Raw genomic sequence first — 13,208 nt, forward strand, 5'->3', positions numbered from 1 at the left:
TGTGAATAATATTGTTTTGGATAAAGACAACTGGAGGGATGAAGGAAGAAAAATGTGTTGTTGTCTGTAACTACAGTTGCATTTCTTAATATAACTTAATAGCGTAGCAGTGGAATAGTGTGTGAGGTCAGATGGGGCTTAGACTAGGAAATAATACGATGATTCACTTTTCCAAAGCAACTTGCTTTTGCTTTTAAACAACTCTTAATTGAAAAAGAACATAGTAATGTAATTAGAATGCTTTTGTTGTTGTTGCAAATGATAACTTTTCCTCCTCCTCAATTTTATTTTGTGCTGAAGTTAATGAATTTTAAAAAAATTCAATTAAGTGAACAATCTTTTAAAACAAAGATTAATTTTTTTTATCATTTATTGCCTTTTGACTTTTTCTTTTGACAGCAGGAACAAAAGGACAGTTATATTTCTATTTTTACTTGACCAGAGTACAAATCAAAATAGCAAAATAACTACTGCATTTGGAGGGTGGCAGCTTTAATAAATCAGTTAAATACTTCAGAGTTCATAATTTTTCCTGTTTTCAGTATGGGGATTTTTTATGAATGCTTTAATGCTTTACCTCAAGTATCGCCTTGAAGACTTGAGACAAAGTGCAGCACTGTTCTGTTTATAGTAGCTGCAAAAAATTACTGATTTCCTCTGTAAATCACTGGAAATTATTAGAAGTATGCATTTTTCAATAAAAATAACACTGTATTACTCTCATGAATTTTTTTTCTTAAGGGAGACTTTTCTGGAGTGCTACAAAGAAATGAATAATTATTATTATGGATTGATATTAAAATCGTTTAGATGTTGCTTAAGAATGGTGTGTATTCCCTGCTCCAAAGGATCTGTCACCATACTTCAGTTCTGTAAGTCTCTGAAAAAGCATTAGCTTATAGCTATGCAAAAGTTGAAAATTTGATGAAGCAAGAATTTATTGTGCAAAGCACTAGTGGCACTGGTTCTGCATATTTTAATGGAAGTATAGATTATTCATTCAAACAAGGCTAAATGCAAATGGTGACGGTGCATTGTTGGTGATATTACTGCAGAAAGATGCCTTTAAGAAATAAAATCCATGTCCTGTGGCTGAAAGTTTGCCTCTTCTCCACCTACTGTCCCCCAAACAGATTAATTGAACCTATCAAAATTTAACTTCAGCAGAGCACAGCTATAGTTAGTAGTTCAAAAGGAATTTAGAACTAAGAATGACCTTGATAATTGACACCATCTGTAGTTTGAACTTCCATAGACTCACCTTTGCAGTAATTCCTAAGGGCATGGCACTAGCCTCAATCAGTTTTGAATTTTATAAATAGAAGCACCCTTGGCCTTTTCTGTGGTCTGTGGAAAATTGTTACACCTTTTTCCAAAGGTGTAATGAATTCAGAAAACTTGGTATTCTGTGGGAATGTTTGTTTTCAGTTGTTTATATTATTCCCCTGCAATTCAGAGCCCTTTCTCCTCAGTAATATGGTCATAATAAACTTGCGTAATTTGTGTTAGGTCTTTAATTCTTTTTCCCTCCTTCTGAAAAGGCACTCCATACACTTCTCCTGGAGTTCTAGGAATAGTAATAAAAGAACCCCTATTCCTCTCCTCTTGGTCTCTTTTCCCTTGTTTTTTCATACATCTAATACTTTCTTCCACTCCTCTTTATTAGCACATCAGGTAGGATGTTATCTAGTTCTTGAATCCAGGAGTTGTGTGGAACAGTGTTGGAATTGCCCATATCAAAGGAAGAGGATGAAGATGTCTTGCATTTCAGGTTGCTTTTACAGCCTTCTCTGAATGTGTCAATATAAATTCAAAATTAGTTCATTGCAAGTGGAGTTTCCCTGTGTAAAACAGTGCAAAATAAAGGATATTTGATTGTTAAACAGGCTATTTAGTTCCACTTGTTTTCAGTTTTCTGTATAAATCATCCTATTCTTTGCTCATGGATCAAGTCAATCTTGATACTGTTTTTATTCCAGATGATTGTGGCAAAGCACTGTCTAACTTGTTTATGTCTCAATTTCTTCACCCCATTGGAAGAGGTTTTCTTTGATAGTTTCAAAGCTTATTTTAGTTCTTGACTTTAACTACTGTATTAAACATAAAATATTGCATCCTAAAATTGTCTCACGCTAGTTTATGTGACTGTTTTCTTTTGTCTGGGAATTTTACAGACATGTTGTAAGGCAGCTGCAGTTGGAAACCTGCTGCTGTGTCTTGGAAGCCCGCTGAAGTATCATTCTTTGCATGAGCTTTCAAACTACTATTTGGCTGAAGACAGCATAGTGAATCTAAGTCTGAGATGTTAGTGTGCTGATGAGGAACTGTTTTAACTGAGGTGGTTTATTTAGTCAATCTTGTTGAACTGTTTTGATCGTTCAAGCTGGAACATATCTGCACAAAGCCAGGTCTCATTGCAATCCTACTTAAAGGCAATTTGTAGGCAATTTTCTTTTAAGACTGATGTTTTGTCTGCAGACAAAACCTGCTTTTGTCATCGGAGATTTTGTTGATTTGTTATAAATGGAATAGTATTAGCTGGGTGCTTTACATTAGCAAAACTAAGCTCTCAAATGTGACACATCGAAAGCAGAATAGCATAGTGCGTAGTGGAGGGACACATAAAGTAAGCACTCTAGTCTGTACAGATCCTGTTTTTTTAGGTTTTGTGTTTGGCGTGGGGAGTAGAGTAACTATTCATAGCTACCTCAGTGATCTGATTGGGGTCTGGGTGTACTAATGCCTTGCTGGTTGCGTGTGCTACCTAAGCTGGTCCTGTTTGGGTTTTTTTCGGTCTTGAGGAGGACATAATGTAGTCTTGGGGTAGAACACTTAACAAAATAGGATCAAAGTCATTACAAGCATTTCTTGTGAAGACCCTACCTCCCAGTCCCCAACTTCACTGGTCATGCACTTCATGCTGGTCTGTTCCTACTCAGATACAAACCATGTTTGTCATCATGTGGCTCAAATAAAGCAAAATGTGCTAACCATAACAAAAACTGAGATTTGTTGCTAGACACCTAGTTCCTTTAATATCCCTTTTCTGGCTCAGTGATTCCTGAATTTTGAAAGCTCTGTTTGTAGTATAAATTGAAATTAATAGCTTTGATAATAGAATTTATATGTGTAATGCAGTCTCCTATGGATTAAGGTTTAAATCACTTAACAGAGCTTACTTAATATTATGTACTTTCTGACCTCATTAGAAAATGATGGAAACTGTACTGTCTTTACTAGCTGCAAACTCTTTGACGCTTTGATCACTGTTCTGATTACCATTTGCATTGACAGGCTGCTGTTCTGAAAAGAAAAGGAAGGGAATCATGAAACCTGGGGGCCACGTGTGATACGGTATCTCAGCGCAGGACAGCATGAATCTGCACTGTGTGTGATTGCCAGACAGTAAATCAGCTGTGCTGTGCTAGAGCCAGAAAGCAGTAGCTTTCACACTTGCTGCCTGTTTCCCACTCATTGTAAAGCCCTGCCCTATCACTTGATAGACCTGGAAAGGAAGCGCAGAGGAAGCAAGTGCCACCGATGGTTCAAAATGTTCCAGGGTGACTGGAAACTTTGAGCAATGGCCTGGGTGAGAAGAACAAGACCTTATTGACAGGGTTCAATCCTAGTCAAGTCTGTTTCCCATCAGCTTCCTAAGTAATCACAGCCTTTCTTTTTTTTCATCTCCTTTGCACTCTCTGGGCTGAGTCTCCCACTTTCACCTCCTGTTTTATTTGATTTATTTTTTTTTATTTTAGTGGAGTGAGAAACCAAGGAGAACTAGGAAGTTTTCCTCCCTCTACTAAATCCTGAAGGAATTACTAATGAAAAAGATGACAAAAGCATTCAAGATAGCTGTCATCCCCTGCTCTGGTCCCATGTTCCTCCACATTTTCCATTGAATATTCTTTGAATTTCTCCTTTCAGTAGGGTCTTGTTCTTATCATTTGATGTACAGAAGTACATATGGTTCCAGTGATGCCATGATAGATGTGGTTTGTTATGTTCCCAATTAACAGGTGTCATAGACTGGTGGCTGTTGTTATAGGGCTGTAGCTCTGTAAAATTTTTGTGCATACACACATGTATATGTAGTGGGAGAAGTATGTAAGCTGAGACTTTCTTTCTTGGTTTCAAGCTTTCTAGACTCTGTAAGACTTTACACATAAAGTAACTAATATTTTTTCTAATGCTGAAGTTATAACATAGAGCAACATGCCCCTTGTATACTGCACTGTGCCATTTTGCATAGATATACCCAGAGTTTTGCCATCAATGCAGTAAGCAGTCTCTACTGGCAGTCCTGCTGCTCTAGGGCCTCCTAGTGCTTCTCAAATTTCTTACTTTGGTATCTTTTTCTCCTTAGGCTCTCTGTGAGACAAAAAAGGTTCATTTAATCTGAGGTAAAAAAAAAATTCTCTGAAGAAACATGCTTTTAAAGGACAACCACAGAGATATCTCTTTGGTTTTGCACTTAAAAGCTCTGACCATGATCATGACAGAGCAGATCCACATAATAGGGTTTAAGCACGTAAGCATATGTGGCATCTCAGTGTTTTTATGGTCTTTTTGTAGCAAGCCATTTGGCTCTGGTGAAATACATTTGCATATTAAAGGAACAAAAAATTCAAAAAGTCAGTGAGAAGATGCAGACTTTGGGCATGAGTAATATTCACTGAATTGGACAATGAGAACTGTTTTGGAGGAGTAAACTTTACTGGGTTTGTGATGGTGTGTACACATTTATAAAGAAGATATGACTTATTGTATTTGGTAATCCTGACAATACTCATACCAGAAAAATTGTCTTATCGCAGGAAAATGTGCACTAGCATGTGTTTAAAGTGTTGTCTTCTGGGGAGTTTATTAGCTGAAGTTTGACAAGGATGTAAAAGAAAAAAAAAAAGAAAATTCCTAAAAATAAACAACCCTCAACCCTTGATGATACATAAAATGTGAAAATGGCTTTTATTCTGTAGTATAAATATAGGGTGTGCTAGGGATGTTTTTGAAAACTCAGTTGGTCAGGCAGGCAGAATTACTGCTGCCTTCAGAAGCTGTGTGGAAGGACCGTGTGGGCAAGGGAAATGCCAGTGTGACACAGTGCTACAGAGACATATTGGTTTGCAGAGTATGCCAAGCTTGCACTACTTTGGTTTTAAATATTCTTCCTTCCTTATGTCCAAAATAGTTCATATTCAATAACTCTGGTTAGGATATTTTGGAAAGATGTCCCCAGGCACTTCATAATGGAACTTGGGAAGAAATTCAAGACACAGGAGCTCTCAACTAGCATTTGTAAGCAAGTTATCTTAAAATATGCTGCTGCTTTATATAAAAGTAACTAAAAAGAGTCTATAGTATTTTTAGGTCAGTATATGAATCTGGAGAAATCAAAGTATATGCTTGTTACCCCATCAACTCACTACAAGGTTATTTTCTTCCCTTTTTTGAGATCTTAAGTAGTCCAAATCTCCCAGACCTATTCAATGTACTTCTAACATTTTCCTATGTCTTACTATTCCCAGGATGGATCGTACTTGGCTGAGTTCCTGTTGGAAAAAGGCTACGAGGTGAGTGACTCGGTGACTGGTTGCAGGCTGATGGAGTCATTTGGATGCTGCAGCTCCGTCCGGCTTCCTCTGCTTCTGTCCTTCTCTGTGTATGTTTTCCACTCCAGCCCTAGATAACAAATCAAAACTCCAGAGAGGAATGTGCAACATGGCCTGTAATCATGCCAGGTTATTGTACTATTTATCATCTAATGTCCACTGGTGGATTCCCTCTTCTCCTCAGGGTATAGCTGCTTTGCATGTTTCCCGCCAACTCAGATAAGCAGCGACTTGCGTGAGCCAAAACTGTAAGGAATTAGGGAATAATTTATTATGCAATGTACTACATAAAGGAATAAGAATCTCTTGTTTGTTCTCTTTTCCCCCCTCTCTCTTCACAGTAAAGGCGCTTTTACTTTGGCAGTTATATTTCAGCAATCAAAACCTTGCATTTTGCTTTCTCTGTTTAAAAAGAAAAAAAAAACCCAAACAACAAACCCAAAACAACCTGTATTTTGGTAGAGTTGCTTTCTACCTTTTCTCTTGGATTAATTATATTCTTGCCTAGCATATGATTTTTATTTACATTTTCCTTGAATTAAAGAGAGTCTGATTCCTTCTTGCTGCATAATTTTCCCTGGCAAAAATCACATTTCTTGTGACCCAGCAAAGCAATAATCACATTGTTACCATCTGTATGATTTGATGTGTTTGAACTGATGTAGACATAAATGTAAGAATATTTGCCTTCTCAGTCATGAAAGATGCTTCCAAAAGGTGCAATAATGGAAGGAGGGGTGATCAAATTCATTTCCTCACAATGTAGTATTTTCTGGGGTTTTAGTAAAAGCTAATACTTGTTCTAATATTGAATTTTATTATTTCTTTTGTAATACTGCTTCATAGCTTAATGAGAAGTCTCTTTTCAACCAGTCTGTGCTTTCCATGCGTTCGCACCAGGTTAATCTTGCCTTGCTTATTCCATCCTTTCTCCTGCTTTGTTGATTGATTTGCTTATTGATATTGGCTTTTCAGTGTTGTAAATTGATTTTTTTTTTTAACTATTTCTTCATTCCATTTGCGGAAGAGGCACATCATTGTGGTTGCTTCTGCTACTTTGAAGGCAAAAACACATACTCTCTCCTAGTCCACAATGAAATTGGGAACTGCCAACAGCAAATAAAATGAAATATAACCCTTTCCACAATAGAAAGGTTACTGTATTTGGGTAGAGATTTTTTCTTCTGTTCCTCAACTCTCTATCAATTTCTTGGAATTCTTTCCTGTGTTCCCAGTTAGAGATCTCTTCTTCTGAATAACTGAACACAAGAGCACACGTGATAACTGATTGCCTCCCTAACCAAGATGCTTTATTTAACTTGTTTTGTTTTGTTTTGTTTTTTAATTTCAATCTATTTAAAGATCTGGGCCTGTTGGGAAAAATCCACTGATCTTACATTCTTAACCAGATTAACCAGTTTGCACACATTGTGGCTTGTCACAGAGTTTGCATTTCACCTGTCCCATGCAGACAAAGGTACCTTTCATCAGTTTTTTTACAATTACACTGCTGTCATGGATTAAGCATTTGACAGGTTTTCCTGCTCTTGTATGTGCATACCAGAAAAAGGAGTGGGAGAAAAAAAAATAAAGAAAAGAAAAAAAAGCAGAGTTCACATGCTTTCTTGTTATCGCTGGATGCATCAGGCTCTCTGGGTTTGTCTGTTTGCTGAAACTTTTGAAGTCCTGGGATGATTGCATTTAGCACGTCTTACTGGTCAAATGTTGGAATCACAGTCATTCAGCTGATCTTGCAAGCCCAATCTTTCATCAAGCTTTGAGCTGGCAATATTTGACTTACTGGTTAATCGTTCACGTGACCTTGAATTTTAGCGTGATTTCATTCAGAGATAGATAATTGAGTGCTCAAAAAGTCTCTCATCAGAACCTTAATACAAAATCTTTAATTTTGCTAGAAAAATCACGGCATCATTTAGGATGGAAAAGACCTCTAAGATCATTCAGTCCAACTGTTAATGCAACACAGCCAAGTCCATCACCAAACCATGTCCCTAAATGCAAGATCTACATGTCTATTAAGTACCTCCAGGGTTGGTGACTTACCCACTTCTCTGGACAGCCTGTTCCAGTGTTTGGCAACCCTTTCCATGAAGATATTTTTTCCTAATATTCAGTCTAAACCTCCCCTCTTGTAGAGCACCTCAGTTAGCTTCCTTTAGAATAATTTGTTGCTTTAAAACTGTGAAGTCTGATATTTTACTCAGCAAACTGTGGTTCATTTGAGTACTCAAAATATTTCGAGCATCTTTTGTAAAACTGAAGTTATTATGGAAGTGTCTTTTTTTTTTTAGATAGTGTTTCTCTGTAAACCTGATGTCCCTATAAATTATTCACACATTCTATAAATAATTATTTTGATGTGGCTTTTGACTACATATTTGAAAATTTATCTTCATAAATTCATTGTTTGATGGAAATTTCTTTTACAGGGTATGTTCCTCAGTGCCTCATTGATCCTCAAAGTGCAAATATTTTAATTGTAGAACATGGTATGTTGTGAGTGTGCTGTGTGACGGGGCACACAAGAGATTTTATGCAAGGAAATTGGCATCATAAATTTTACTTGCGGTTGTAATGATGACTATTGAGCTGTTTTTAGAGATTTTGACACCAAAATGTCATTCTTAAAGCAGCAAACTGGTCTCAATCTGCAGTTGTGTGCGCTTTTTTACTCATTTAAATTTTTGACTTATGATAGAATGAAAAACGTTTTCTGTGTCAATAAGCATAGCTTGTGTTATGTGTAAAATGAAAATCCCCAAACCAAACCAAACCCCTAAACACTGCCTGTTCTACTGCTCTGTTCTTGCACGTGCAAGTTAACAGGAAGTGAGAGAGTAAAGCAATGGCCTGACCAAACTAAGTGTAGGATACATCTAAGTGTAAGGGATCATTTTCAGAAATAAAAGGCAGGGAGAGTTGGATGCTTAAGCTTGGTTTCACTTGTACAAGTGCAACTTCTGCAGCTGATAACCTAAGCTAATATGAATTTTAGCAGCAGGTATCATGGTCCTGTCTTACAGGAGAGGAGGAAACAGGGTCAGTGTTTGAATTTCTCTAATGTATTAGACAAAAATGATCTTTTCTTTAGTGTTAGTCAGAACCAGTGGGGCTTTCTTTTCCCGCCAACTTATTTATCGTGGCTGCTTAAAGGAAATTCCCAAGCTGGGTTTCAGCCTTAGGCTTGTCTGTGTGTCGTGTAACCCACTGGAGAACACTGACTCATGAGGTCCACAAAACAGCACTGACTGTTCTTGCTGTTCTTCCAACACCCCAGGAAGTGAATGACAGCTGATTTTTAAAATACATTTGGGCCTTGCTGCTGTTGCTCCTTCTTTCCCCTTGTCTTTTTCTTCCCTTCTCTCTTCTCTGCTCACTCTCTCCTTTCCATAGTCCCATCTCCTGCTGCTGCTTTTTCCATGCCAGTCATCTCTGCCTCCAGAAAGTCTTCACTGCAACCAGGGAGAAATGCTTTTCTTGGCATTCACATATTTCTTCTCCAATGCTGGTAATAACGTCAAGTATCACACACTAGGAGATGGTGCTCTAGGGCAATTCAGTATGTTTTCTGTACTGTGTGTGATGCTCCAGCTGCTAGTGGTATCAGCTAGGGAGAAGGGGAAACCACTTGAGTACTCAAGTAAATATGACGGCATCAGACCTCATCTCCAAGTATGTTATTATTTGGATAACTGCCCACCTGTAGGAATAGATACAATCTCTGATTACCTGATATAAGGGTTAGGTCTGTGTATATGAATATTTTGAGTGATGGTGATAAACACTTTCCTCTTAATGTTTCCCACTTATCTTTTGCATCTTAACTTGTTCAATCCCCAGGTACATGGCATCGTTCGTCGGTCTAGTTCTTTTAATACAGGCCGGATTGAACATCTCTATAAGAACCCACAGGCTCACATTGAAGGAAGTAAGACTTTTTTTTTTATTTAAGGTAGTTTGTGTTATTTAGTCTGTTCTATGAGCTTGGTGGAGAAAGGTCCCTGGGAGAAGGGAGGGAATCCCATTTTCCTTTGCTTGTGTTAGCTAGCTGCTCTATCTCAGAAAGAAAAGTGACCATTTTTCTCTGAAGATGTGGCATGAGGTATAGATGCTCTTGTGTATGTGAGTTACAAAGAGTGGAAAATATGAGGGCCCCAGGAAAGCACTTTGTTGTGTAGAAATGCTGCCACAGTTCACACATAGCTGGGCAGTGGCAGTTAAAAAATGGCTGGGCCTGCAGAAAGCTATGTGAGGTTAAAAACACTGAAATGTTAGAATAGTAAAATGGGGGGGGGGTTAAGGCACTTATCTTAAGTGCTCCACTTCTGTTTCCTCATGAGCTTCTGAGTGTCTGATGGAGGTGAAGGTTTGGAAGCAGCCTGTATGACAGCATGAGTAAGACATGATCAGTTCTTTCTGATGACAGGAAGAATGAATCTTTGGACCTTTATGAATTTCTGCACGCAAGGAAGTGACTACCTGCTTTTCCTGAAGGAAAGGCAATGCTCTTGGAAATTTGCTGAAAATTTACTGTATTCTCTATTACCACGGATAATTTGGGAAGTTGAAATTATTACCTTTAAGGTACACATTGTAAAAATTGTTTGAGTATTTTACCTTAAAGAAGGTTGTCACTTAATGAGAAGCAGCTCAAACATTGGATGGGTCCAGTTCAGCAGAAGGACCGAGCACTTTAACAAGCATGTAGTTCTCTATGCTATGTGTATTTTGTAGAGTTGTGCAGACTGGAGCTGTCCTAAATAATCCAGTTTAAGGTATTGTTAACACTAAATATCTCCATGGTGTAAACAAGTCATGTCTTTGAAGTCTGCTTCACACCATGGTTGAACAGAACTTGTTCTTTTAAGTTGTAATATGTAATGCAACTTATAGATTTCACTTGATCTTTAATTGTGATTTTTAAAAATAATACTTAATTTCTTACATGACTCTGACCTGGTATTTGCTGTGAATAGTTGCTACTTACTGTACAATGCTCCTTAAAATATCTGATTAAGAGAGGGGTAAAATTGAATAAAATATCTTCATGAAAAATGCTGAAACCTGTTTTTCTGTCAAGAACAATGTAAGAACTGTTTCCCATGACTTGTATTCTTGGCTCATGAGGTAAAATGAAGCAAATGAAATGAAACAGGAACCTGTGCATTGTGAGGACCATCTTGTGAATATGAAAAGTGATTTAAGAAGACAATGTAGACTGTGATAAATGCATACACAAACATTTAAGGAAAGGGATGGAAGAAAAAAAAAGAAAGCAGACTATAAAGTTTTTTCCCCATTTCTTATCTCATTTTCCTTTAACTGAAGAATGCAGCTATATGAATGGGAGGAGGAGAAGGAATTGGACTTGGAATCTCAGGAAAGGCTGCTCCATGGAAACTCTTTGGAAACAATGGGTTTCCAGGCAGTACTGGAGGAAGCAAAGAGGCAATAGTCATTATGTGAGGAAACCTGAGTTTTATCTTTGCCATATGTGTTCTTCTCTTGAAGAATTGATTGCATGTTGCAAGATGGTACTCTTTGTAGACAGTGAACTTCTATATGAAAAAAAAGTAGGAAGCAGAAGAAGGAAAAAAAAAGTGCTTCCTGAAGCAAGTCCTCCAGCTGTTGCTTGCTAAGGAGGTTTTCAAATTGGTTAATAGTACTAAAGCCCAGAGGTTTTGACATTTGATTTGTGTTTATAAATCTGTGCACCAAACAAGCCCCAATTCTATTAAGTCTTCCCACTTAGCCTATTACTCTTGAAAGACCTCTTTTTCATGGGTCAGAAAATGGACATAGCTTTATGCCCTGTTCCTCCTCAAAAAAGCCATGTGGACAAGAAGCTTTGAAGACTTGATGGTAGACCAAAATGAGCACTCCCCCTGAGAGCATTCAATTTAAGGTAATAGTGGGAGGGTATCTCTGTTGCTTGGCTCAGCCCACCTTCCCCTGGGAAGCTCTGAAACTGCACTCGGTCCTGGGGATGATGGCAGAACTGCATGTGTAGGAAGAGGAAAACAGGCTGTGGCACCTCTTTCCTGCCTAGCAGCTGCCTAGGCTGGAGGGGAACTAGTTGCTTTTGCAGACCTCAAGGCTCTTAGAGAGCTGCTGCTGCTCCCTGAGCCTCCTCTTGTAACAGCCTCCTCTCCCCACAGACAGAACTACTTTCATGTATTGAATTTAATTTAGGAAACAGAACAGTTGTGTTCCATACCAGTGGAAATGTGGTGTTCCAGCACAGCCTCTATAGAACTGTTGTCAGGAATGAAGGTAGCCCACATCACGGATAATTGAGGTGTATGCACAAGAATGATCACAAACTGCTTGCCAGCCTTCATATTTAATCACAGTTATCACTTTTTTTAAAAAAAAAAAGTTGTGTTACCATTCCATTACCTGTTAGCCACAACTTCAACTGGGTCTGAAGTATCTTCAGAATGTCTTTTTCAAGCAATGTGGGATGTAAAAGCAAATTTCAAGAATATTCCATGGCTGTATCACTTTATCGACCTGAAGAGCCTCAACAACCTGTTATGTAGGAATGTACAAGGCTGAACATCTGAGAAATGTGTTATCTGTAACTTCTTTGCTGCCTTGTACTGTTTAAAAAAAATAATTAAAGATAAACCTAAACCAGCATAAATAATAACAAGTTCACATATCTCTGAGACAATTAAAAATGTACTGTGGATTCCTATGATAGTCTCTTGTAATAAGCCTGGTATTTCAGGACTGGAAAAAAGGAAGAAAATAAGTAATCAAGTTGATTAAATCTATAGATGATACAGTCCCAGAAAAGTGGTGACCATTGTCAAATGGAAAAACTGCTAAACTATACTGAAATAGGAATTTCTTCGTTTTCCTGGAGATAGGGCAGTGCAAACATAAATTTATTAAGGTCATAAACATGAAATGAAAATCTGTATGAATGTGGCAAGTAAATATAAACAACTAATTCATCAATAGTTATAAATTTTTGGAAAGGTATGTCAATAGCAGTGTGGTGATTTTTTTTTTCTTTTTTAATAAGAGCAAAAAGAGATCTGTTTTTGTGAATTTCACTTTTACAATATCTTCTTGACAGGTCGAGGTCTGAAATCAAGCACAATTTGATAAACCAGTGCAACTTACTCTCTTAATTTTGATGGGAGCTCTTACCCACTTTCTTATGCACAAATCAGAAAGAAACCTAAGTTAGGACAGGGTAAATAACAGCTGCATCTAACTGCATTTGAAATTTTGGTGTGTAGTATCATGAAGCATGTTTCATTCACAATTGAATTGTCTTCTGAAATTGCTTTCCAGTGTGTATCTGTATTTTTTGAATGAAAAACAATAGTAACAAATGCAGCAGGTTGTACTGTAATGTTATCTAAATGTTCATCTTGTAGATACCTTAGGCACTTGTATTGTGAAATGACTCGCAGTGAGAAATGTAACATTTTGGGAAGGAGAAGAAAGCTATTGATGTATGCTTAAGAAGTTATTAAAACCTTTGCGACTGACAGATTGGAAGCCCAAACTAAAAATGCCCTTTTTTTGTGGAATTCTATATATGACATTGAACTAATT

At 37.5% G+C, this 13,208-nt stretch overlaps 1 protein-coding gene across 2 annotated transcripts in view; it reads left to right on the top strand.

The window, feature by feature from the left end:
- GMDS (GDP-mannose 4,6-dehydratase) overlaps positions 1 to 13,208 on the top strand; it is a 417,652-nt gene that overhangs the window by 62,471 nt on the left and 341,973 nt on the right. For both annotated transcript variants that reach the window (XR_003534117.1, XM_027682650.1), the window contains exons 2-3: positions 5,529 to 5,573; positions 9,474 to 9,561. Coding sequence is in view for 1 of the 2 variants with exons in the window: in XM_027682650.1 (XP_027538451.1) it covers positions 5,529 to 5,573; positions 9,474 to 9,561 (133 nt within the window). In the remaining variant the exon portion in view is untranslated. The remainder of the gene's footprint in view (positions 1 to 5,528; positions 5,574 to 9,473; positions 9,562 to 13,208) is intronic.

The sequence above is a fragment of the Neopelma chrysocephalum genome, unplaced genomic scaffold (genome assembly GCF_003984885.1).
Source record: "Neopelma chrysocephalum unplaced genomic scaffold, ASM398488v2 Primary Assembly neopelma1_22b, whole genome shotgun sequence".
Taxonomy (NCBI): Eukaryota; Metazoa; Chordata; class Aves; order Passeriformes; family Pipridae; genus Neopelma; species Neopelma chrysocephalum.